This window comes from Zingiber officinale, chromosome 4B, assembly GCF_018446385.1.
Source record: "Zingiber officinale cultivar Zhangliang chromosome 4B, Zo_v1.1, whole genome shotgun sequence".
Lineage (NCBI taxonomy): Eukaryota > Viridiplantae > Streptophyta > Magnoliopsida > Zingiberales > Zingiberaceae > Zingiber > Zingiber officinale.
In genome coordinates this window covers 78824715-78849899 of record NC_055993.1, presented here as the reverse complement: position 1 = coordinate 78849899, position 25185 = coordinate 78824715, and the positions used below count along the sequence as shown (strand labels likewise).

Below are 25185 nucleotides of genomic sequence, written 5' to 3'. Positions count from 1 at the left end.
AATGCAAAGTTATAATTCAATATTCTTGTAAAGATTTTCCGAACCGATAGTGGATTATCCAATGAAAGCGATCAACGATCGCGAGCCTTGAAATATGACTAGTTATAAGCTCCGAATCAAGTAACTAAAAGTGTTAGCGTTTGCTTTATCTGTTTACTTAATTTCACTGTGTTTATCTCTGATTGTTTTTCGAAAAGTGAAAAATTCATGAGTACTATTTATCCCTCTAATACACATCACACATCGATCCTACCGTTTATATATGATGAGTTTCAATCATGACTAATCAAACTAAGCAATTTAGGCGTATCAAAATCATAAATAATGTAAAAAATATTAGGACAATACACTTTTCTTCTTCTTCACCTCTCTTATTTCAGGTAATAACTATATACTACATTTTTAATTGCTTAAATTGGCTATAAAATTTGATAGATCTTATATTTGGTTGCGTTAGATTTAATAAAATTTATATAAATGGTATTAGATTTGATAAAATTTGCAAATTGATAAATTTGGATCAAACTAAATCAATGCGGTATAATAAACCTAGTGTACAACTTGTTGGATTTGCCAAGTGATCAATTTAACAAAAATTAAATGGAGTATGGATTGATTGCTAGATTTTAATATGAAATCTATTTTTTTTAAAAAAAATGTTATATTTATATATTAACCGTAATAAAAATAAAAAATATTCTTACAAACAAATTTATATCCATGCTAAAAAATTAATTATTATTAACAATAAAGTTATCTATGGAATTGAACAATGTTATTTGTTCCTAGAATTTAAGCGAATACAATTATTGATTTGGTGAGATTTGGAAAGTATGTTGATAATTTATGATTAAGATGATATTTTCTAAGGTAGATAATCATTGATTTGGTGAGATTTGGAAAGTATGTTGATAATTTATGATTAAGATGATATTTTCTAAGGTAGATAATCATTAATTTGGTGAGATTTGGAAAGTATGTTGTTAATTTATGATCAAGATGATATTTTTTTAAGGTTACCCCTTACGTATGCCTTTTTAATTATTCACTACATTATGAAATAATAAAAAAAAAATACACAAAGTGGACAATATTTTGGCCAGGATAAAATTTGACATTACATGGAAAATATTTCTCTTGATCAATTTTATTTAAAATATATTAACAGGTGTAATATTTATCATATTGCTAAAACACATTTACCATATTGCCACAGATTAAAATGTCCCTTCTCTACTAATGCCCACTCACAAAAATAGTTATCTCGAGTTCGACTCATATCTTAACTTGAATTTTTACCAAACTTACATAGTTGAAAAACTTAATCTTTCGGCAATGTTTTGTAGATAAAATTTACAAGAATCTCGTCTTGAGAAAACTTTGAGGCTGTGAAAAAGCAACAAAAGTCTAGAAGTGTTAAAAGTGATGTCTAAAAAGAGGTTAAGAGAGAGAATGCAATTTTTAAAATTATTTTAAAAAAATTTGTTATATTTTGATACTTAAAAAACTTGTTGGTTTAAGAGGATTTAAATAGTCAACAGGAAAAAAAATGGTACAATAAGAAAAAGGGTATTACATTGGATATAAAATTGCCCTAAAGCAGACATCTTTGCTTGTAGCATTGTCTTTCAACTCTGTTACATAATCTTCCACCTCTTAGTGGAAAAACAAATCAGAAACTAAATCAAAATCAACAATGAGACAGAAGAGTATTTGAAATGAAATGATTTTCATATTTGGTGGATAATTCAGGAGGAATGTAACTAGATGAACTGGACAACTCAGGCATAAATTCTACTTTTATCATTACCATTCGCATTTCTTTCCCTTCTTCCAAAAATATCAACTAGAAATACAATGTTAAATAAAAAAAAAGCAAATAAGCAATAAACATCCAGTTAATGCATTTCAGCCAAAAATAAAATCTATGTAGTCATTGCACAAAACAAAGTAACCAAAATGGTGATGTTCCAAGCAGTGTACATCCTAATCTATGCATTTCAAATTATAGCATGCTAAACTGATTTTTCAGTTTGAAAGCTTTCTGCTGGATGCTTATAGACTCGGAGAGTATGAAGATAAATATCACTAGTGCATTTCATTGACTGAAAGCAGTTTGAAGAAACATACCACTAGTTGTGCATTACATTGTACTTGGAATCAGATGTTCTCAAGGACTTTAATGCCTCATGATAAATCTTTACTACAAAGAAAAGAACAAGAGCGAAACACAGCATAAGTAGCATAGCTACAGAAGTCTGGGTCCATATAATTCCATGCAATACAACAGAGTTAAACATGAAATGTCTAAATAAGATGTAACAAGCCACAAGGTTCAATAGCATTACAGAAGCACATAAGATAAAACTGTTCCAGTTCAAGGATTTCAATGGAAGTGGCTCGAGAACATTCAAATTTATAAGGGAGAAAGCAACCTAAGAAAAGCCTCAGCCAGCCATTTAAGAATTATAGTTGATATTGTGTCTCACCCTTGTTTCTGCTCCCTTTCTCGGTTCCATCGCTCAATTTTAGCTCTACGTTCCTCGCTTCCTTCCCTAACTGGACTCTTAGTGCGTCTTGGGCTTCCATGTCTCCGTCTACCTCCATCTTTTTCATGGCTTCCATGTCTGTCCCCACTCCTCCCACCATCATAATAATCACCACGATCACGATAATCACCACGAACACGATTGTCACCACGATCATAATCACGTGAACTCTTCTTATGATATGGGCTTGGACTATGACTCCGACTTCTACTTCTTCGCATGCCAGTTCTTCGGTACCGGCCAAACAACTTCCTCCGTAATTCCCTACCAATTTGTTTCACATGCATGAAATTGCAATATCCACCACGGTTGCAACTATTTTCTTCAAACTGACGGCACGTGGCTTCCCTAAAGTCTGTGACAGGAGAGAAATCGATAATTATAGGTCGTCCTGAGTAGAACCGTCCCTGTAAGGCCCTCATTGCAGCAGCTGCTTGATCCTCTTCCCTATACTGAACATAGACATTTCCAATCATATGGTCAGCAAGGTTGTCACATACGTTAAGGCTCTCGAGCTCACCGAACTTATTAAGCTCCTCAAAAATGTCCTCATAAAAATCCTCAAAGTGCTCTTGGATCTTTTCAGGATCAATTGGCTGCCCCTGAGCATCAACACCTGGAGTGATCATGTCAGGTCGGTGATACATATTGGAAAGCAGCAAGGTTGGGGATATAGTGGGGCGGTTGTGGAGCCGTGAGCACCTATCCCCATGCCGGCAAGCTCCAATCTTGAAGTAAAATGGGCAGTTCACCCTGTCCTTTTCTGTGCCAAAGATAGAAGCCAAGTGTTCCGCCATCAAATCTAAGATCCAGAAGAGCCTCTACAACTTCCAGAATACCTGCCACAACAAGATAAAAAATCTCCCTTTTTAGCACTCCCTGAAAAAAAAAACAAAATGATTCAATAGGGTGAAACTCAAGACATAAATCAATATCCGAGAAGAAGAAATTTTCTGCTGTAATAACATACCTTGGTTACTATCATCATCTAAAAGAACAGGAACTGATTTATATCTCTTACGGTATATACCCTAAAACTTCAAAATAGAAGGCCCTATACAGCTGAAACGGACATTTAAAAGAGTTAAAAACCCTAGCGTCAACATTTGCATTCACAGAAGTCTAAAATTTGACGAACGCCAACTAAAAACACATGTTTTTGCGAACAACGATCTCAATCGAAAACCCTAGCCATACAAAAGCCATCGAGCATTAAACTGCAAAGACCTAAAATCCGAAAAATCACACGCGATAAAAGATTTGAAGAAGGCGGCGAACCCGAGGAAGGCAGGCGAGCGAAGCGCAGCACAAGGGGGCGGCGGATCTCAACGCGAGCAAGCGCAAGGGTTTCCCAGCGTCGATGGTTCGAGAAGAGAGGCGATCCGTCTGCATTTGTGGTCCGCACCGCTATATATAGTAATCACGGTTCGTCATGACCCGAACCAAGTCTTGAGCCCCGTCGTGTATTAGTGATGTTGGGCCTTTTGTTTGGGCTCCTAATAATTGTGCCTGTTGTTAATTAAACCTAATCCGCAATTTTGAGGGGATTAATGCAATCTGTTCACTGACTGAGAATGTAAATTTTATTAAAGTCAATTAAAAATAAATGACAACTAATTTTTTTATCTCTTAAAATTTCCATTTTTCTCAAAATTAAAACCTCCACATCTATGGACACTTTATCATAGTTTTTATCATTTGCTTTTGGTAGAAAGATTTTTAGCAAAAAAAAAAAAATGTCCTTATTTTCATTCTAAAAAATATTAAAAGAGCATTTTATATTTCAAACTAACTTTGTCAGTCATTATTATAATAATTTTAGTCAAAATAACTCATCTAAAAATTCAAGAAAAATGACCAAAGTATAATTCATGATAATCAATCACTAATTTTAGAGATTGACTTACAGAGATAGTACACCACCGGTGGGAGACTACAATGCTAGGATCGATTTTGAGGCCAGGATCAGGATCAGATCAGATCAGATATTTAGGGTATGAGATCTTTGGGCGAAAAAAAAAATCTAGTTTAAACGTCAATAAAACAACCCAATAAAAAATATGTAGAATTGTTACAATATAAGATCATATCAATTCTACTGATCCTATTATAATTCCACAGATTCTGAACCCATGATCTTTTGATCATAAAACAATAACTTTATCATTGCACCAAAATTCCATTTCAATTTCTTAAAATACCTTAACAAGTAATTTGGCATTTCAATTTATGAAGATGCTTAAGACTTTCCATCTATATTGCTGTGGCTCGTGTTTCTACACCTTGGTTAGCATTTAACTATTTCACAATTTGCTCAAAATTTGATAAACCATTCCATGCGATAATTACCTTGATAGATACCAGTATACTACATAACATCTGGTACTCTATCCCAAGAGCACATTAATATGTCAAAATTGAAAACTATGATAATGTGGAGTTCAGGAGTTGTGATAATACATACACATAGAAACACTTTGGTTGATAGTTTTATATGCTCGTCTTATCTTGGTTTTGAACTAATTGTTTCTTGTTCTTTAGGTACGTACAACAATTACGTTTGACAGAGGTATCAGGTTCTGTCTCAGTTATATTGAAGCTGTTCCATGGACTGAGGCAGAGGAAGAGCAGTTGGAGAGGTTGTTCGCAAAGTGTAAAATTGATGAAGCAATGTAAGATGTATTATCTGGATTAGATCCACAAGATTGTAACTACTCAGATGATCTTGCACTGCGGATGATTCAGTCTGTCACAAATGCAACAAACAGTAATGCAAGAAAGGAGATGAATGTCCTCCTGTCTGAGAGCTTAATTTACCGAAACAACCCAGCTGCACTTAGCAAGGAGAGGTTATATGATATTTCCCTTTCTTGTTTAGATTCTCTGGTGAATCTCTTTAAAGACACCTACTCAAATCCTATTGCTCAACCTATAACCAGGAAAGAAACAAAGCCTATGATTGAAAGGGTCTCTAGGCAAGTTGAAAACCTTAATTGGTTGCTTGAAATTAAATTCTGATAGACAAGGAGATGGCAGAAGATTTTGTGGGTTAGATATGAGGAAGCTAGAGGAAAGTCTAGGCCAAGTTATTCTCACACTGACACTGAAGCAACAAGAAGTTTTATTCGCGGAATGGTTCGGCTGCTTTGCTAAGCATGGCACTGAATGCCCAAATTTGAGCAAGGCTTTTGCGGTATGGTGGCGAAGGTCATTTCAGGACGTCACTAGTGTTGTGGCCTGTGGGGTGTAAGTACGACTATACGATGCAGACAAACTACTGGTAGAATTGAATAATATACTCTTGTTTGAGATTGTGATATAGAAGAATTTGGAGGGAATAGATAAAGACTTAGTTGTTGTCGTATAGGATGGCTGATAATGTAGTATCTGCTTGAATTCCATCACTTGAGTTTCTAATATATATTATAACTTCAATAGAGATTGCTTATGTGATGAAATTTGACAACCTAACAAGATGAACTCATAACAAAGTGTCGTAGATTGATTTGCCTACTTAATTGGATAAGCACATGTATCAAGCACATTGTTGTAAATCAATATTTTTTTAGAAAATAAGATTGATACGGGGCATGATAGAGGGGTCGGGTAGCTGACATGGTTGGAAGTCAAGCTCATGTAGCGGTCAGAAGTCAAGACCACGGGACGGTCAAAAGTCAAGCCCACGGAGCGGTCAGAAGTCGAGCCCATGTGGAGGTCAGAAGTCAAGCCCACGTGGAGGTCAGAGGTCAAGCCCACGTGGAGGTCAGAAGTCAAGCCCACGTGGAGATCAGAAGTCAAGCGTACGTGGCAGTCAAAGGTCCAGCCTACGTGGTAGTCAAAAGTCAAGATTACAGGATGGTCAGAGTCGAGCCTATGGGACATTCAGGGGTTAGGCCTACATAGCAAGCAAGAACTCAGAAGGTAGGATGTATAGTTCAGGATAGGCGGACTAAGGCTTACAGGATAAGACATGCAGAACCGGATATACAGACCAGGACGTACAGTTCAGGATAGGCGGACTAAGGCTTACAGGTCAGGACTTACAGGATAAGATATGCAGAACAGGAGGATATGCAGACCAGGACGTACGGTTCAGGACTTACAAGATAAAATACAGAGCAAGGTCGTGCATACAGGCCGAGACTTAAGGAACAGCAAGCAAGGGTCTTGATTGGCAGGGCGGTAAGCGTAGATCTGGATTTATCGGGATTTACCGAATGACAAATGCAGGGCTGGACATACAGATCTGGATTTACGGGGCGACAAACACAGGCCAGGGAATACAGGTCTATGCCCACAGGTCAAGGTTTGTAGGTACGGGGACCTAGTCCAAGGTTAACGGACCTGGGTGGGCATGCATTATACGACAATCAAGCCAGAGAATCGTAACCACATGTCAGAGGGCCTGCCCCGGGGACTTTTTTCCTAATTCTTGGCCTTTAACGTGAGGGTGGCTTATCTGAGTGTGTGCAGAGCCTTCGCCTCATCGTCTCAGTCATCACCCCCCGTCATTCACCCATGGGAACCTTTCTTGTAGGTACCAGGTCAACAAGGCGTCTCCACGACTTTCCGTCAACATCGAGGACAACGCGGTCAACCTCTGTTCGACTCAGCTTTTGGACGGGATTAATTTGGTGTCGTCTGTGAAGATAGGAATGTAAAGGGTCATCCGAAGTAGGAGGGTCAAGCGGATTGTGAGGAGTTAGTGGTAGCTCCAATTCTTGAACACGAGCCTTCAGCGAATCGTTCTCCCACAACAGGTCTGTGGCAACTTGGGTCAACCTCAAGCCCATGGAACAAGCCTGCCTGGCATAAAAAGGAGGGCCAGAATTAAATTCAGGAAGTCATACCAAGAAAAGGAAGATTCATTGATAGTATATGATGAGAAACTAGGTTTATCCCTTCCAACGGGGAGTCTCCCCAGAATTACTCATTGGTCGACCACCAAGAGGTGGCTAGGGCTCCATGCAATTGAACTTGGCCGCGGATGGGAGAGGTATCACCAACATCTGCTGAATCTAATCCAACTACAGAGGGCAGGCTCCAGGAAATTGAAAAGTCATATTTATTCTGCCTGGGTTGTTCCCTGAGGCGAGAAACTGAGGGGGAGGTGGCGACAGGAGGAATAGAGGGAGTCGTAGAACTCCCGGGCTGGTATCCAACAGAGTGGCTGACCTGCTCGGGGACTAGGACCCGAACGGGAGTAGGCGCTGGGACTTCCGCTACAAGAGGAGACTCCCGGATGGGGGTTTTATCTGTTTTAATCCAAATCTTGAGGGTTTTGGAGGAAGTCCGCCCAAGGGGAGGAAGTGGAGAGGATGGAGCCGAAGGCGTGACCCTCTTCCGTTTGCGCTGCAGGCGCAAGCACTTATCTGGAGGAGGAGAAGGAGCTTGCTCCTCCTAGATTGGTTCCAGGGGTATAGAGCCAGTCTCAGGGATGGCTGCTTCCAGAAGAAGTTGGGTGGAGGACTTTGTCGGCTCCTCCGCTATTTCACTTGAGGGAGTTGTTGAGGGAACGACGAGGCCTTTCGTAACTTCTTCTCCCACAACCTTCAAAATATCGCTGGGCATCTTGGTCGAGTAGACCGAGTAGGCCCGAAACATAGAAGCCTCTGCAAAGCAAGAAGGAAATACCTCAGTTAGCGAAGACTAGCGGAAGGAAAAGCAAAGTCTTATCAAATGGAGCTCCTATAGCCGCAGAGATCGGGTCGAGTCCAAAAAGATGTAAAAGCCTTCTCGCAATATTACGGATAGGAGAAGGCAGACTTCATTTAGCTTCTCTGAAGCTGCATGACAGATGGGTTGGTGCCTATGATCAGGTAGTTCAAAAGGTGAAGGAAGGTTGGAGCGTCATTCGGTCGGCCAGGGCACCGACTCGGGCAGCCTAATGAAGAAGAAGCGGGATTTCCAACCCTTGTTGGAGGAGGGCATATAAGAGAAGAATTTACACTCGACCCGGGATTGTACCATGAACACGCGGGGCTCGGATCGTTTGGAAGAATAAAAGTGGTGGAAAAGCTGGACGGTTAAAGGAAGTTGGTAGACACGATAAAGGATGATCATTCCGCAGATAGCACGAAAGGCATTGGGAGCAAACTGAGGAAGTGGGATATCGAAATACTGGCTCAGTAATGAGAACAATGGGTGAATAGGAAAGCAAAGACCTCCCAAGAGTTGGTCTTTGAAAAAAGTTACAAAACCTTCGGGAGGAGAAGAAGGGTGTTCATCAGGCCTGGGAGGTCGTAGTTGGTAATGTTTGGTGAGATGTAGACTACTCTAGATCTAGAACAAGTTGCTACTGTCTAAGTCCGAAATGTAATACAAATACCAGGGTATCTCCTTACCTTCAGCCATAAAGAAACTAAGGAGGATGAAGACGAAAAGAAAAGGCACTCACAACAGGCAAGTAAGAGGGAAGACTTAACAAGGGAAAAATAAGAAGAAGGTGAAGAGTCGAAAGCACTCGAAGCGGTGAGAAGGTGACGACGGACAACCTTTAGGGTTTATAAGTCGGAATTCCTAGGAGGTATCGAAAAATGAGTCGGGTATCTTTCTAGGTAAGGTGCACGATCGTTGTCAGATCAGAAAAGGGTTACAGACATCGGGAGGGGTGCACAAAAAGGGCTTATCATGTGAAGTAAGCAATAAAGACAGGGGGTACGTGGCATTCCTCTAGGAAGTATATTAATGATGGGCATGACAAAGATATCATAAAGGGGGATATGTGTACGAAAGCGCCCCACTTCTGGAAGACCATACCTCGAAGACTGAGAAGGCCATGCGGGTATCTCGGGAAATGGCGAGAAGGACGGTGAGGAGTGCTAATTCGAATTCTACACAGCCATTTCTCATTGTCGTCTCAAAACCAGAGTGAGCTTTAAATATATCTTATTTTCTCTTATGTCTTATACGGGGCACTTTGTGATTGTAGCAAAGAGCTTCAAGATATGCATAGCAGCTCATTCCTAGGCAAGGTATCGGTGTGGATTTTTAAGAACCTTCTCGGTCAGTGTCTCAGACTCTCGACCCAGCGCGAGTTATAAGTGAGCATGCTCTCACGCCCAACGACCTTGCCGGTCGGTGTCCTAGACTCTCACTCCAGTGCGAGTTATAAGTTATTGGTGCGGGTAGCACTAACGGTCTAACCTAGGTTTTGATGAATGACAAATAGGTTAAGTTAGTTTTGTTATTATCTGACACTTTGATCGAGTGTGCAGGAGAAGTCCAGACAGGTCGACGGGCTGACCGGATGACGGGCTGACCGGATGTCTGGCACGAAGTCCAGCTAGGTCGACGGGCTGACCGGATAGCTGGCGAGAAGTCCAAGCGGGTCGACGGGCTGACCGGACGCTTGGCGAGAAGTGAGGTAAGTCACTGGAGGGGAGTGACTGCGAGGACGCGTTCCCGGGAAGGGAACATTAGGCGTCGATCCGGCTTAGATCCATTTCGGATGTCTTAGTAGAGATCGTGACTAGATTCCGGTCTCGGAAAGACGGAATCTAAGTCATACTAACTTGTGTTAATTCATACTATTATAAATGTGCTAATAATCTATGTTGCAGGGTATATATTGCCTCGGACTAACTTTGTTTTGCAGGAAAAGGGAGTTTTCTGGAACAAGGTGGTCCGGGCGCCCGGAGGTCCGGGCGCTCGGAAGGGATCCGGGCGCCCGGAAGGCAAATTATATCCAGCCGAGTCGTCGCCACGTGGAGCATCACGGTTTGTGCAGCTATGTCACATTCCAGGCGCCCGGAAGGGATCCAGGCGCCCGGAACAGCATATAAAAGAAGCCCCAGGCAGGAGCTTCAAAATAAGAAACCAATCAATCTGAGAACTCTTCTACTGCTGGTCTTGCTGCTCGACGTTCAGTGCGACACCAACAAAGTTCCGACAAAGTGCTCCTTCGGTTTCTTAATTTCCTTGTCGGTATTGCTTTATTTTCACCAGCAGTTCTTGTGTTCATTTTTGTAACTATATTCGAATTGTTAGTGATTGCCCAACGAAAGTGGTCAAGGACCACGGGCCTTCGAGTAGGAGTCAAGCTCGAGTAAAAACATTTGTGTCTATTTTACTTTTCCATTTATACTCTAAGTTTTCGAATCGATATTCACCCCTCTATTGAATCTAACGGTCCTACAAGTGGTATATCGCCTCGATTTGGTGCAACCACCAATCAGGGTGAAATTTTTTTTCGGTCTTCAGTTTTACACTCAAACTCTAAACTGGTTTATCATTTTTTATTATTTCTTTTAGAGCTAAATTGGTGCAACACCAATCTAGATTTTTCTACTATTTTCTCTTCCCACGACTACTAATCCAAGACCAAGTCTTGGGATATTTTCGGTTATTTACCTGTGTACAGAATGTCCCAACAAGAAGGATTCAGCAAATGCGACCTCCACTCTTCAACGGGACGACTTTCCGTCTTGGAAGAAGCGCATGGAGGTCTACCTCAAAGCAGACCAGTGGATGAGCATTACGAGACCCTACAAAATTCCAATGGACAACTCCGGGAAAGTGGATCTGAGACCGGACATGAAGAAAAAGCATCAACAGAAAATAAAGCGATCAACACTCTACGGTGCGGATTGAAACTGAACAGAGTCGGTCCACACAAAACGCTAAAGAGCTATGGGACAAGTTGATCGAATTGCACGAGCGGCGCTAAGGTAACAAAACGAGACCTTTTAAATAAAATTTTAATATAAAAATGCGGGAAGGAGAACAGTGAATCAACTCCACGCGAGGATCAAGGACATCCTCAACGCTTCATGCGATAGGCCACCGGATGGAGAACAGAGACTTAATAAGGTGCGCATTAAATGCCTTTCCACGTAATAGTTTGTGGGCATCAATAGTGGATGCCTATAAAATTTCTAAGAATCTTTCTAACTTAAAATTAGATGAGCTTTTACGTGAATTAGAATTACACGAACAAACTAATGTTGGAGCCGAGAAAGGTATAGCTCTATTTGCAGGTTCCTTCAAAGAAAAGAAAAGCAAGAATTTGAAGAAGAATTTGACCAAGACTCCGAAGACGAAGAACACCTCGTGAACTTGGTAAGAAAAATGTTCACCGGGAGAAAGAGGAGCCAAAAGGACCTTCAAAGATCGGCTCTCCTCAGAACAAAAGAACGTGATTTGCTACGGCTGCAATAAAAGGGACACTACAAGAACGAATGCCCAAATCGAAGTTCGACAAACCAAAGCCAACTAAAAGAAGGCACTCAAAGCAACGACTCTGACGAATCGGAGGAAGAAGAGCGAACATCGAGCCACCTCGCGATGGCCCGTGAAGAAACGAGTGGAAGATGAAGATCCAAAACAAGCCACGAGCTCAAGGCTCGAATGAGGTATATTTTAATTTAAACAAAAAGTTTTTTAGAATCATCTCCTGTTTAAATAGTAAATTAACTAAAATAGAAAATGAAAACAAATCACTTCTTGAGGAAAATCAAAACCTCAAGGAATAAATCAAAAATTCAAATCCAACTCAAGATCTAACACTTGAGGAAGAGAATCTATCATTAAAAAATGATGTTAAAAATTTAAAAGAAATGCTAGAAAAATTTACAACAAGATCAAAAAATTTAGACTTAATCCTAAATAATCAAAAAGCATGTTATAATAAAACCGGACTAGGATATAAGTCGAATTCAAATAAAACCTTCAAATCATTAATAACCCAATACAAATCAACCAATCTAGCTTGGGTTCCGAAAGCGTGTCTGACCACGCAAGTAGGACTTAATCAATATTATATACCTAAAGAAAAAATACATTATATAAAATCGAATAAACCAAACCAAAATCCAAAATACAAACCTAAATCAAATTCAAAATCTAAACAGTTTAAAAATCAACAAAATTATCACCAAGTTAACCATAACTATAAAAAGAATTGACACAAGCCTAAAATCAAAATTTATTAAAAGCTAATAATTCAGGGGGAGGCTCCAGAATAGCTGGCACCTCCAAAACAAACTAACCCGACAGGGTAATTAGAATTAGAGACCAAGTTTAACTTGAATCATGGTACTGGTGAAGTTTTTGGATGATAGTACGTTAGGGAAGCTTGGGCATCGCATGTCTAGAAAGATATGGCTTCGATCTGGTGCATTTGGCCAAGTGGAACTGACCGAAACTACCCTTAAATGGATCCTAATCAGTCAGACCAAGATTGAGTACTAAGCTCCGTGGATAGGACTATTCGGAAAATCTCGAAAGGTTGGTTACTTCTAATGACGTCCATGTGACTCACCAAGCTTAGAAATTTATCCGAAGAATGCCTATTTGTGGAGACCAAAGCTAAATCTGAATCTAACACAAGTTAAACCAAAACTCCATAAGTAAAAAATCTAATTCATCTCACAAAATCATAGGATTCCCTGATTGATAATATAGATCGGGTGAGATGAATAAGGCTTCAACTTTAATCTTAAAAACTTAAAAATTAATTTCAAAATTTTATTTTTAAACTTAAAAATTAATTTCAAAATTTTAATTTTAAACTTAAAAAATAATTTCAAAATTTTATTCAAAATTTTATTTTTAAACTTAAAAATTAATTTCAAAATTTAATTTCAAAATTTTAATTTTAAAACTTAAAAATTAATTTCAAAATTTTAATTTTAAAACTTAAAAATTTCAAAATTTTAATTTTAAACTTAAAAATTAATTTCAAAATTTTAATTTTAAACTTAAAAATTAATTTCAAAATTTTAATCTTAAAAACTTAAAAATTAATTTCAAAAACTTAAAAATTAATTTCAAAATTTTAATTTTAAAACTTAAAAAATTAATTTCAAAATTTTATTTTTAAACTTAAAAATTAACTTCAAAATTTTAATCTTAAAAACTTAAAAATTAATTTCAAAAACTTAAAAATTAATTTCAAAATTTTAATTTTAAAACTTAAAAAATTAATTTCAAAATTTTATTTTTAAACTTAAAAATTTTAATCTTAAAAACTTAAAAATTAATTTCAAAATTTTAATTTTAAACTTAAAAATTAATTTCAAAATTTTATTTTTAAACTTAAAAATTAATTTCAAAATTTTAATTTCAAAAATTTAATTTTAAAACTTAAAAATTAATTTCAAAATTTTAATCTTAAAACTTAAAAAAAAATCAATTTCAAAATTTTAATTTTAAACTTAAAAATTATTTTCAAAATTTTAATTTTAAACTTAAATATTATTTTCAAAATTTTAAATTTTAAACTTAAAAAATATTTTCAAAATTTTAAATTTTAAACTTAAAAATTAATTTCAAAATTTTAATTTTAAAAAACTTAAAAAAAATTAATGTCAAAATTTTAATTTTAAACTTAAAAATTAATTTCAAAATCTTAATTTTAAACTTAAATTAATTTTACACTTAAATAATGCATGCTCAAAAGACTAACTTTAAATCCTACTTACTGTAGGAAACCAAGTGGATTTTGGATAGTGGTTGCTCCAAACATATAAGTTCACTCAACTCACTTACAAAAGCCTAGGAACAGTTGCCTTTGGAAACAACGGCAAACTCAAGGTAATTGGTATAGGTAATATTGAATTAAAATTAGACTTTATAATTACAAATGTTTTGCTGGTTGAAAATTTTAAATATAATCTTCTAAGTATAAGTCAATTGTGTGATACTAGGTATAAGGTCAAATTTCTATCTACAGAGTGTTTAATCAAACATCTAGATAATCCTACCATAAGCCTAAAAGGTTTTAGAAAAGACAACATCTATGCCATCAACCTAACCATTTCTTCCATTAAGTGTTATTTAACACAAAAAGAAGAAACTTGGTTATGGCATAGGAGGATGTCTCACACCAACTTTAGAAATATAAGTAAACTAAATGGACTTGTAAAAGGCTTAGCAATGCTACCTAACTTAGATTCAACCATATGTAATGCTTGTCAACAAGGCAAACAAACTAAATCAATCCACAAACAAACAAATCAACCACAAACTAACTCAATCTTAGAACTTCTACATTTAGATCTTTTTGACTCCCATGAAGTCAAATCTATAAATGGAAACTTATATTGTTGAGTAATTATAGACGATTATTCTAGGTTTACTTGGGTAAAATTCTTAAAACATAAAGATGAAACGTTTGAAATTTTTACAAATTTTTGCAAACAGATTGAAAACGAAAAAGATATTAAAATTAAAAGAATTAGGAGTGACAACGGGGGAGAATTTAAAAATCACAACTTTAACAGTTTTTGTCTAGAAAACGGTTACCATCATGAGTTCTCATGCCCTAAAACCCCCCAACAAAATGGAATTGTAGAAAGAAAAAATAGAACCTTACTTGAAGCTTCTAGAACAATGTTAAATGAGTATAACCTACCTAAATACTTTTGGGCAGAAGCCGTTAGTACAGCCTGCTATGTACAGAACAACGTTTTATAATAAACAACCAAATATAAAATACTTTAAAGTATTTGGGTGCCCAGTCTTTATCTTAAATACAAGAGAACACTTAGGAAAATTCACCTCTAAAATTGAAAATGGAATTTTTGTAGGATATTCCCTAAATAGTAGAGGCTACAGAATTTACAATAAGGTTACCTTAAAAATTGAAGAAACTACTAATGTAAAATTTGAAGAAACTAAACAAGACATAGAACCTACACAAACACCTGAGTTTGTTCCAGAAACCAACCAAACTCTAAGTCATGAAGAAGAGGAACAACATCAAGAGAGTCAACCCCCTAGAACAATAAGGGTTAACCCAAATCATCCAACTGATCAAATAATCGGTGACCCAGACTTAAGAGTTCAAACCAGATCATCTTTTAGAAACCTAAGTCAAATTTCATTAATTTCAAAAATTAAACCCAAAACTGTGGATGAATCCCTACTAGACCCAGATTGGATTATAGCTATGCAAGAAGAACTAGCCCAATTTGAGCGTAATGAGGTTTGGGACCTAGTCCCACCACCTAAGAATAAGAAAATAATAGAAACAAAATGGGTATTCAGAAACAAACTAAGTGAAACTGGGGAAATTACTAGAAATAAGGCTAGGCTGGTTGCCAAGTTGAAGGACTTGACTATGATGAAACATATGCCCCAGTAGCCAGATTAGAATTCATTAGAATGTTACTAAGTTATGCAGCCCATAAGGGATTCAGACTTTACCAAATGGATGTTAAGTCTGCCTTTCTTAATGGACTAATTAAAGAAGAAGTTTATGTAGGTCAGCCTCCTGGGTTTGAAAGTCTAGAACACCCTGATTATATTTTTAAATTAAAAAAAGTACTATATGGACTTAAACAAGCACCCAGGGCATGGTATGAGAGACTAACATCTTACTTAACATCTAAAGGATTCAAACAAGGTCAAATTGACCCAACCTTGTTTGTTAAATCATTAAATACAGACATATTTATTGCATAAATATATGTAGATGATATAATATTTGGCTCAACAAATTCAGAATTTTTAGAAGAATTTATTAATCTAATGGAAAAAGAATTTGAAATGAGCTTAGTGAGAAAATTAACCTATTTCTTAGGATTACAAATCAAACAAACAAATGAAGGAAATTATATTTATCAACATAAATACACCAAAGAATTACTTAAAAAATTCGGAATGGAAAATACAAAAGAAATAAAGACACCTATGGCAGTAAACACAATCTTAGACAGTGATCCAAATGGAAAACCAATTGATTTAAAACATTATAGAAGTGCAATAGGTAGCCTACTGTACTTAACTGCAAGTCGACCTGATATCAAACTTGTGCTAAGGAATCCCATTTGACACAAGTTAAAAGAATTTTTAGATATCTTAAAGGAACAACAAATGTAGGAATATGGTATCCTAGGACAAATAATTTTGAACTAATAGGGTATTCTGACTCAGATTATGCTGGATGCAAATTAGACCGCAAAAGCACAAGTGGTGGATGCCAATTATTAGGTTCATCACTTGTTAGCTGGTTTAGTAGAAAGCAACATTGTGTTGCTCTATCTACAACTGAGTCAAAATACATAGCTATAGGCGAATGTGTTGCACAATTATTATGGATGATGCATACTCTAAAAGATTTCAACTTAAATATCACAAATGTAAAAGTATTAATTGACAATATAAGTTCAATTAACTTAACCAAGAATCCTGTGCATCATTCAAGAACCAAATATATTGAAATTAGGCACCACTTCATCAGGGATCATGTTACTAAAGGTGATATTGAACTCAAGTACATTGAGTCCAAATCAAATTTAGCTGACATTTTTACAAAACCACTCCCTGAAAGTGAATTTAGCAACTTACGGCGAAAATTAGGGATGTGCCTAATAGACTAGGATTTTTTTTAAAAACTACTTTTAAAATAATGTTTTTTCAACTTATAAGTTAAAACTGTATGTTTTCAAAACTTTCCATTTTTAGATTTTCAAAAACAGCTTTGGCCTTAGACTAGTTTTGAATCCCTAGAAAGCATGCACCCATAGGACTAGTTTTTGAGCATCTCACCAACACCTTAGGCTTACCTTGCTTGTGTTTGACAAACATAGAAAGGGGTGAGATGCATAGGCTAACTGTCTGGACTTAAGATGCGTATTTCAGTGCATCAGCATAAGTCTGGACGTTAAATACAACTCAGATATTAATCAGATTAAAGTTCATCATGACTGCTTATAATCAACTTAATCTGACTAACCAAGTGAAAGCTACTATCTTCTGATAGTTAGTTAGTACCTAATTGGTTAGACAGCTGGTTAAATTTAAGTATCAAGTTCAGGGGGAGAAATTAACTTTGTGTGTTTAAAAAATGCTTCTTAAACTAACTTATGTTTAAACATTAGTTTCAAAAATTAAATTTAACTAAGTGTTTGAAAAACTTAGAAGTTTAATCTCACCTAATTTTCAAACCATAATTTAAAAAGTTGACTATTAAAAATTAGACTTTCCGAATTTAGCTATATCAAATGAGCCGTAAATTTTTTGGCAAATTTAATCTCCCTTGTTTAATTTTTGCTGTGTTTTGAAAAATTGAAGTTGAAAATCAATTTACCCAAGTCAACTTTAAATTAAGTCAACTTTATCAACTTTAAATTTTTACTTTTCAAAAATTCAACTTTTCTCCCCCAAGTCAACTTATTTTTTTGATTTTTGTACTTTTATCCTTGAATTTTGAGCCAAACTCAGTTATTCTTCAAGATTAGGTGTTATTGTTTTCAGTAACTCTACACTAAGATTGTTTACCCTTGTTTTTTGATGAATGCCAAAGGGGGAGGGTTAGGCGGTTAAGTTAGATAAACCAAATTGAAAACACTAAAACTAACTTTAAAACCGATGTACCTGTTTTTTGCGTTCTTTCACTAACTTAACCAGGTTGTCATTCCATCAAAAAGGGGGAGATTGTTGGTGCAGGTAGCACTAACGGTCTAACCTAAGTTTTGATGAATGACAAATATGTTAAGTTAGTTTTGTTATTATCTGACACTTTGATCGAGTGTGCAGGAGAAGTCCAGACAGGTCGACGGGCTGGCCGGATGTCTGGCACGAAGTCCAGCTAGGTCGACGGGCTGACCGGATAGCTGGCGAGAAGTCCAGACGGGCTGACCGGACGTCTGGCAGGTAAGTGAGGTAAGTCACTGGAGGGGAGTGACTGCGAGGACGCGTTCCCGGGAAGGGAACATTAGGCGTCGATCCGGCTTAGATCCATTTCGGATGTCTTAGTCGAGATCGTGACTAGATTCCGGTCTCGGAAAGACGGAATCTAAGTCATACTAACTTGTGCTAATTCATACTATTATAAATGTGCTAATAATCTATGTTGCAGGGTATATATTGCCTCGGACTAACTTTGTTTTGCAGGAAAAGGGAGTTTTCTGGAACAAGGTGGTCCGGGCGCCCGGAGGTCCGGGCGCCCGGAAGGGATCCGAGCGCCTGGAAGGCAAATTATATCCAGCCGACTCGTCGCCACGTGGAGCATCACGGTTTGTACAGCTACGTCACATTCCAGGCGCCCAGAAGGGATCCAGGCGCCCGAAATAGCATATAAAAGAAGCCCCAGGCAGGAGCTTCAAAATAAGAAATCAATCACTCTGAGAACTCTTCTACTGCTGGTCTTGCTACTCGACGTTCAGTGCGACACCAACAAAGCTCCGACAAAGTGCTCCTTCGGTTTCTTAATTTCCTTGTCGGTATTGCTTTATTTTCACCAGCAGTTCTTGTGTTCATTTTTGTAACTATATTCGAATTGTTAGTGATTGCCCAACGAAAGTGGTCAAGGACCACGGGCCTTCGAGTAGGAGTCGTCACAGGCTCCGAACGAAGTAAAAAAACATTTGTGTCTATTTTACTTTTCCGCTGCATTTATACTCTAAGTTTTCGAATCGATATTCACCCCCTCGCTATCGAATCTAACGGTCCTACATAAGTGAGCATGCTCTCACGCCCAACGACCTTCCCGGTCGGTATCCCAGACTCTCGTCTCAGTGCGAGTTATAAGTGAGCATGCACTCACGCCCAACGACCTTCCTGGTCGGGTCCCAGACTCTCGCCCAGTGCGAGTTATAAGTGAGCATTCTCTCACGCCCAACGACCTTCCCGGTCGGTGTCCCAGACTCTCACCTCAATGCGAGTTACAAGTGAGTATGCTCTCACGCCCAACGACCTTCCTGGTCGGGTCACAGACTCTCGCCTCAGTGCAAGTTATAAGTGAGCATGCTCTCACGCCTAACGACCTTCCAGGTCGGTGTCCCAGACTCTCACCCCAGCACGAGTTATAAGTGAGCATGCTCTCACGCCCAACGACCATCCTGGTCGGGTCCCAGACTCTCGCCTCAGTGCGAATTATAAGTGAGCATGCTCTCACGCTCAACGACCTTCCTGGTCGGGTCCCAGACTCTCACCTCAGTGCGAGTTACAAGTGAGCATGCTCTCACGCCCAACGACCTTCCCGCTTGGTGTCCCAGACTCTCACCCCAATGCGAGTTATAAGTGAGTATGCTCTCACGCCCAACGACATTCCAAGTCGGTGTCCCAGACTTTCGCCCTAGCGCGAGTTATAAGTGAGTATGCTCTCACGCCCAACGACCTTCTTGGTCAGGTCCCAGACTCTCGCCTCGGTGCGAGTTATAAGTGAGCATGCTCTCATGCCCAACGACCTTCCGGTCAGGTTCCAGACTCTCGCCTCAGTGCGAGTTATAATTGAGCATACTCTCACGCCCAACGACCTTCCCGGTCGGTGTCCCAGACTCTCGTCCCAGTGTGAGTTATAAGTGAGCATGCTCTCACGCCCAACGACCTTCCCGGTCGGTGTCCCAGACTCTCGCCTCAGTGCGAGTTATAAGTGAGCATGCTCTCACGCCTAACGACCTTCCCGGTCGGTGTCCCAGACTCTCGCCCTAGCGCAAGTTATAAGTGAGCATGCTCTCACGTCCAACGGCCTTCCCGGTCGGTGTCCCCTACTCTCGCCTCAGTGACAGCCACAAGGGGACATGCTCTCGTGCTCAACATGTCTGTAGGTCATACTTTCACTTCAAATCTGAGCTACAAGTTCAAACATGAGCTACAAGCAAGCATGCCCATATGAGCTACGACGTCCCAACCCTTATGGTAAGCAAAAGGTTTGGTAAGTAAATTATCCTTTCTAGAAAATTTTCTTTGGGAACATGCGTCTATAGAACATAATAATAGGAGAAACAAGGAAGTACAAATCCACACCCTAATAGGCAGGTAATGCAGAGAACACTGTTTATTTAATAAGAGTTGAGGAGCATCTTTCAAAAGTCCACATTATTACAAGATTGAGATGTCTGGTCCCTCCTCGCCAGATGAGCCCGCGCTTGAGCCAGTTCCTCCTTGATACGTTGGATGCTACTTTGTAGATGGGTAATGATTTCATCTTTTATCCGGCTTTCCTCTTGCAGGAGGGCTATAGTGTTCTCGTGCTTCAGATTCAAGTAGGTAATAAAATGAGTCTGACTCTTCAGGTCTGAATAAGCCTTATGCTTTAGAGCTGCCTCGGCCCGAGTCCGGGATTTAGTCGCCAGCCAGAGTTCTTCCACTTCCCGATGGAGAGATGACTGAAGATCCCTACTCTACGTCATCTTAAGCAATGCCTCATCTTGGTGAGTTAACAACTGAGTCAAATGAGTGAGTTGGTGGCGTAGAGAAGATATCTCGTTTGATTCCATGAGCAGAGAGGAAGGTAGTCTGAAGAAAGTGAAGGCAGCAGTATACGCACCCCTTTTTTAGAGAGGGGAATGTGAAGAGTGAATCTCGGAGCGTGTGAAGATATGTGGGAAATAGTGTAGCATTTATGGAAAAGTAGCATAATCGAGGATTGGAAAATGGGCGCGCGTGCAGTAAAGTCCCACCTATCATTTACGGAGGGTGATGAATTCTGAGTGGAATATTGGGAAAAGAGCTAGCAGTCAAAGAGACACAAAGGCAAGGTCAGGTAAGAACGAGACCTGGGTCTAGTCAGTCAGACTAGAGCCTCCTTTGACTAGACTTGAGGGGGAGACTTGTGATACGGTGCATGATAGAGGAGTCGGGTAGCTGACGTGGTCGAAAGTCAAACCTACGTGGCAGTCAGAAGTCAAGACCACAGGGCGGTCAAAAGTCGAGCCCATGTGGAGGTCAGAGGTCAAGCCCACGTGGAGATCAGAGGTTAAGTCCATTTGGAGGTCAGAAGTCAAGCCTATGTGGCGGTCAAAGGTCCAGCCTACGTGATAGTCAAAAGTCAAGATTACAGGGCGGTCAATGTCGAGCCTATAGGGCATTCAGGGGTTAGGCCTACATGGCAAGCAAGAACTCAGAAGGTAGGACGTACAATTCAGGATAGGCGGACTAAGGCTTATAGGTCAGGACTTATAGGATAAGACATGCAGATCCGAATATACAAACCAGGATGTACAGTTCAGGATAGGCGGACTAAGGCTTACAGGTTAGGACTTACAGGATAAGACATGCAAAATCGGATATACATATCAGGACGTACAGTTCAGGATAGGCGGACTAAGGCTTACAGGTCAGGACTTACAGGATAAGATATGCAGAACAGGATATGCAAACCAAGATGTACGGTTCAGGACTTACAAGATAAAATACGGAGCAGGGCTATGCACACAGGCCGAGACTTAAGGAACGACAAGCAAGGGTCTCGATTGGCAGGGCGGTAAGCGTAGGTCTGGATTTACTAGGATTTACCGAATGACAAATGCAGGGCTGGACATACAAATCTGAATTTACGGGGCGACAAACACAGGCCAGAGAATGCAGGTCTGTGCCCACAGGTCAAGGTTTGTAGGTATAGGGACCTAGTCCAAGGTTAACTGACCTGGGTGGGCATGCACTATACGACAATTAAGCCAGGGAATCGTAACCATCTGTCAGAGAATAATCACCGCATGTCAGAGAATATGCTAACGGTCTAGGGCTCATGGTCCACCGATCCCTCCTCCGACCCATAGGAAGGTGTCACATGTCATTCACCGCCAGATAAATCCTGACACTTGTCAGACTCCAGAAGTACTCAATGACATATAAAAAGGGAGGCTTTCTCCCTTACGCAGGTACACTCACTCATCTTTTCACATTCGTCCTTTACTTTTCGTCCTTTCGTTTCACTATACTTTTGGGGGAAAAAGTACCTGACTTAAGCGTCGGAGGGTCTGTCCCAGGGACTTTTTCCTTAGTTCTTGGCCTCTAACATGAGGGTGGCTTGTCTGAGTGTGTGCAGAGCCTTCACTTCATCGTCTCAGTTATCACCCCCCCTGTCATTTACCCGTGGGAACCTTTTCGGTAGGTACCAAGTCAACAAAACGTCTCCACGACTTTCCGTCAACATCGAGGACAGCACGACCAACCTCTGTCCGACTCAACTTCCGGACGGGATCAAGGATTATTAAATTTCAAAATCGGCTACAAATTAATTAAGACCAAATCAAAAGTCCTATTTAAGTGGTATTTGGTTTGGAGCTTATTTAAATTAAAAATAAAAGTTTAATGAGTATTGATGTATGAGTTATTTTGGTGTGTTGATAATATATGTTTAGATAGGTGTGTGTTTGGTATTGTTATATTAGATGTGCAAATTAGTCATGCTAGTTCAACTTGGAGATCACGTATGGAGAGCTTATGGAACTCTATAGACACGAGAAATAGTGACCTGGATTAAGTGGTTGGCTTGAAGCTCATGAGTAGTTTAAAGAGATCAAGTCGTGGACTTAGAGCTTGTTGAGCTGATGGAGTGGCTATTTAGAGGATTAGACTAAGTAAAGATCGAGTTTGGAAGGAGTTACATAGACTTGAAGCAAAGAACCCACATTGATGTGTTGCTTGGATTACTCGAGGAAGAGGAGGAATAATAGATAAACTTGCAAAACATATTGTGTATTTACGTGTGTTGTAATTTTTAGATTTTATTTTTAGCATTTATTATACATTAATGTTGGCGGAGAAGAATTCATATAATCGATTACATCTAATGCAAAGACGGATCTAAGAATTAAAGGTGGACGAAACTATTTTGAATTGGCTGAGTCTGCCAAGGATGCTATAGAAGAGGTTTGAGTTCACTTTGCGAGAGCATGTTAATATCTTGCCTTTTCCTATATTTTACTAAATTTTAATTTTTTATTAAATATTTTTTTTATTTATAAAATTGTTAAGTTAATTTACCGGTGATGATATCTAATTTGTACATTGAAATTTTCGGGGTCATAGAAGAAGGTTTGACCACCGTCGTCGGCGTTAGAAAGCGTGTCATTGATAGTAAGATAGAGGTAGTCGGTCTACTAGCGTAGTGTGAGGCCATGCTCTAGCATCTCGCGTAAGACCTCAATCCACAGCTACTCGCCTCCAGCATCGACGTAAGGGTATGTAGATGTGGATGACATGTTGATCTGATCGTGGCACCCGTGGCCGAGGGTGGCCATGTTGATGACTATGCCTCCGGGAGGCGAGGGCTTGGCCATGACCGGTGACATGCAAAGGGCATAGGGACGAGTAAGCGAGGCGGAGGAGGGAGGTAATTGTTGGTGCAGTTGACACCAATGATCAAATCTAAGTTTGGATAAATGACAGGTGGATTAAACTTAGTTGTGTTGTTGATCTAACCTTGTTGCCAAGTGTGCATGGTTGACTAACTTGACGGGTTAAGAGAACCAGACACTAAGCAAGAAGTTCAGTCGGGATGTGCGATTTTTGATGGGTTGAAGTCCGGATGTACGATTCTGGTAGGAGGCTAGGATGTTCAATTCTCGATTGGGAAAGTTCAGATGTGTGATTCCGGTAGGAAGACTTGGTGGGTTAGATTGGACGTCAAGGAGGTAATTTGACATTTGGTAAGTGGAGATAAGTCACTAGAGTAGAGTGACTCAGTGAGGACACATCCGGATTGAGGGGACAGTAGACGTCGGTCCAATTTAGATCCATTTTAGAAACCTAAATTGAGACCCTGACTAGATCCTAGTATCAGAGAGACAGGATCTAATTACTGAACTGCTTATTTTTATTGTGTTAACTTTGTTTTGCAGAGTATGTTTTGTTTGTGTTGGACTAACACATTTTACAGGGCAAAAAAGCATAAAATACCTCAGGTGAACAGTACCCGAAGTGCCTTCCATACGACGGAAGGCGCCTTGAGTACTGTTCATGAAAGGCGCCTTCAGGAGCTTGGAAGGCGCATTCAATCGGATAACTCGAAGACCTTGATGACAATAAGACATTGATTTTGCGGGATAATTTTTGCTTATGCCTTCAGTGCTATGGAAGGCGCCTTCAGCACTCTTGAAAAGAGTGTCTCGACCAAGGCTTGAAGATAACTGATATACAACTCTTCTACAAGCTTTTACGTATCCGTTTGACGCTCCGATCACTCCAACTTTGTGTTGCTGCTCTGCTACGATGTTGTTGTACCGGACTACTATTGAGGAGTTGTTCAACACCAAGCTCAATCTGACCATCTTCAAAAGTGTTGGGGTAATGAACATTTGTTATTGTACTTAATTGTTGCTTAACGGAAAGTGTAACTTGTTATACTTATCCGAGTTTTTGTTGTATTCGATTCCCTCTTCCGGTGGTTCTGGAAGAAGTTATTAGTAGATTATCCATCGATAGGTCTGAGGGACCTGAATTTTCGAGTAGGAGTTTATGAAGGCTCTGAATCAAGTAAAACTGCTTGCGTACTTATGTTTTGATTTTTTTCTTTCTATATTTAATTTCGTTGCGTACTCGCTTTTCAAAACAAAGAATTAGAGTTTTCTAAAATCACATGATTCGCCCTCCTTTCACGTGTATCTCAATCTAACAGCAATATTGTTGGGGGAGGATGGGCGGAGGACGACAACTGGAGGAGCGGGGTGAGTGAGGCAGCTAAAGTTGAAGGAGAATTGGAATGTAGTCTAGGAGTCGAAGACAAGGAGGGTAGAAGTAAGAGTTAATGTTCATAGGCGGAGTTGGCTGGTAGCTAAGGAAATAACAAGTAGAAAATGTAACAACATGTAGCGAATTTAATCTGAGTGAACAAGAGAAAGAAGAGATTGAGACGAGAAAAAAAAAAAGAAGTCAATTTATATTTATAATTATAAAAAAATAAAAATTAAATAAATATATAATTGAATTAAAAATAAAATTATAAGGTAAAAAAATCTTGTCA

The 25185-nt window shown here is 39.1% G+C and overlaps 1 protein-coding gene and 1 pseudogene across 4 annotated transcripts; one reads left to right on the top strand and one right to left on the bottom strand.

Annotated features, from left to right (window-relative positions):
- Positions 1-2231: 2231 nt before the first annotated feature.
- LOC121975226 (splicing factor U2af small subunit B-like) lies at positions 2232-3965 on the bottom strand. 4 transcript variants are annotated; one of them, XM_042526746.1, is made up of 3 exons: positions 3828-3965; positions 3520-3611; positions 2232-3428 (listed from the first exon to the last, which is right to left on the bottom strand). In XM_042526746.1, exon 3 carries the CDS (start codon positions 3344-3346, stop codon positions 2486-2488), a length of 861 nt encoding a protein of 286 aa, XP_042382680.1. In that variant the 5' UTR covers positions 3347-3428; positions 3520-3611; positions 3828-3965; the 3' UTR covers positions 2232-2485. The 4 variants fall into 4 exon arrangements, with proteins under 4 accessions (XP_042382680.1, XP_042382684.1, XP_042382682.1 ...); XM_042526750.1 differs by having other exon boundaries at positions 2232-3388; positions 3828-3919; XM_042526748.1 differs by lacking the exon at positions 3520-3611 and having other exon boundaries at positions 2232-3388; positions 3828-3958.
- A 1016-nt stretch (positions 3966-4981) lies between these two features.
- LOC121978324 lies at positions 4982-5799 on the top strand (annotated as a pseudogene).
- The last annotated feature ends 19386 nt before the right edge of the window (positions 5800-25185 follow it).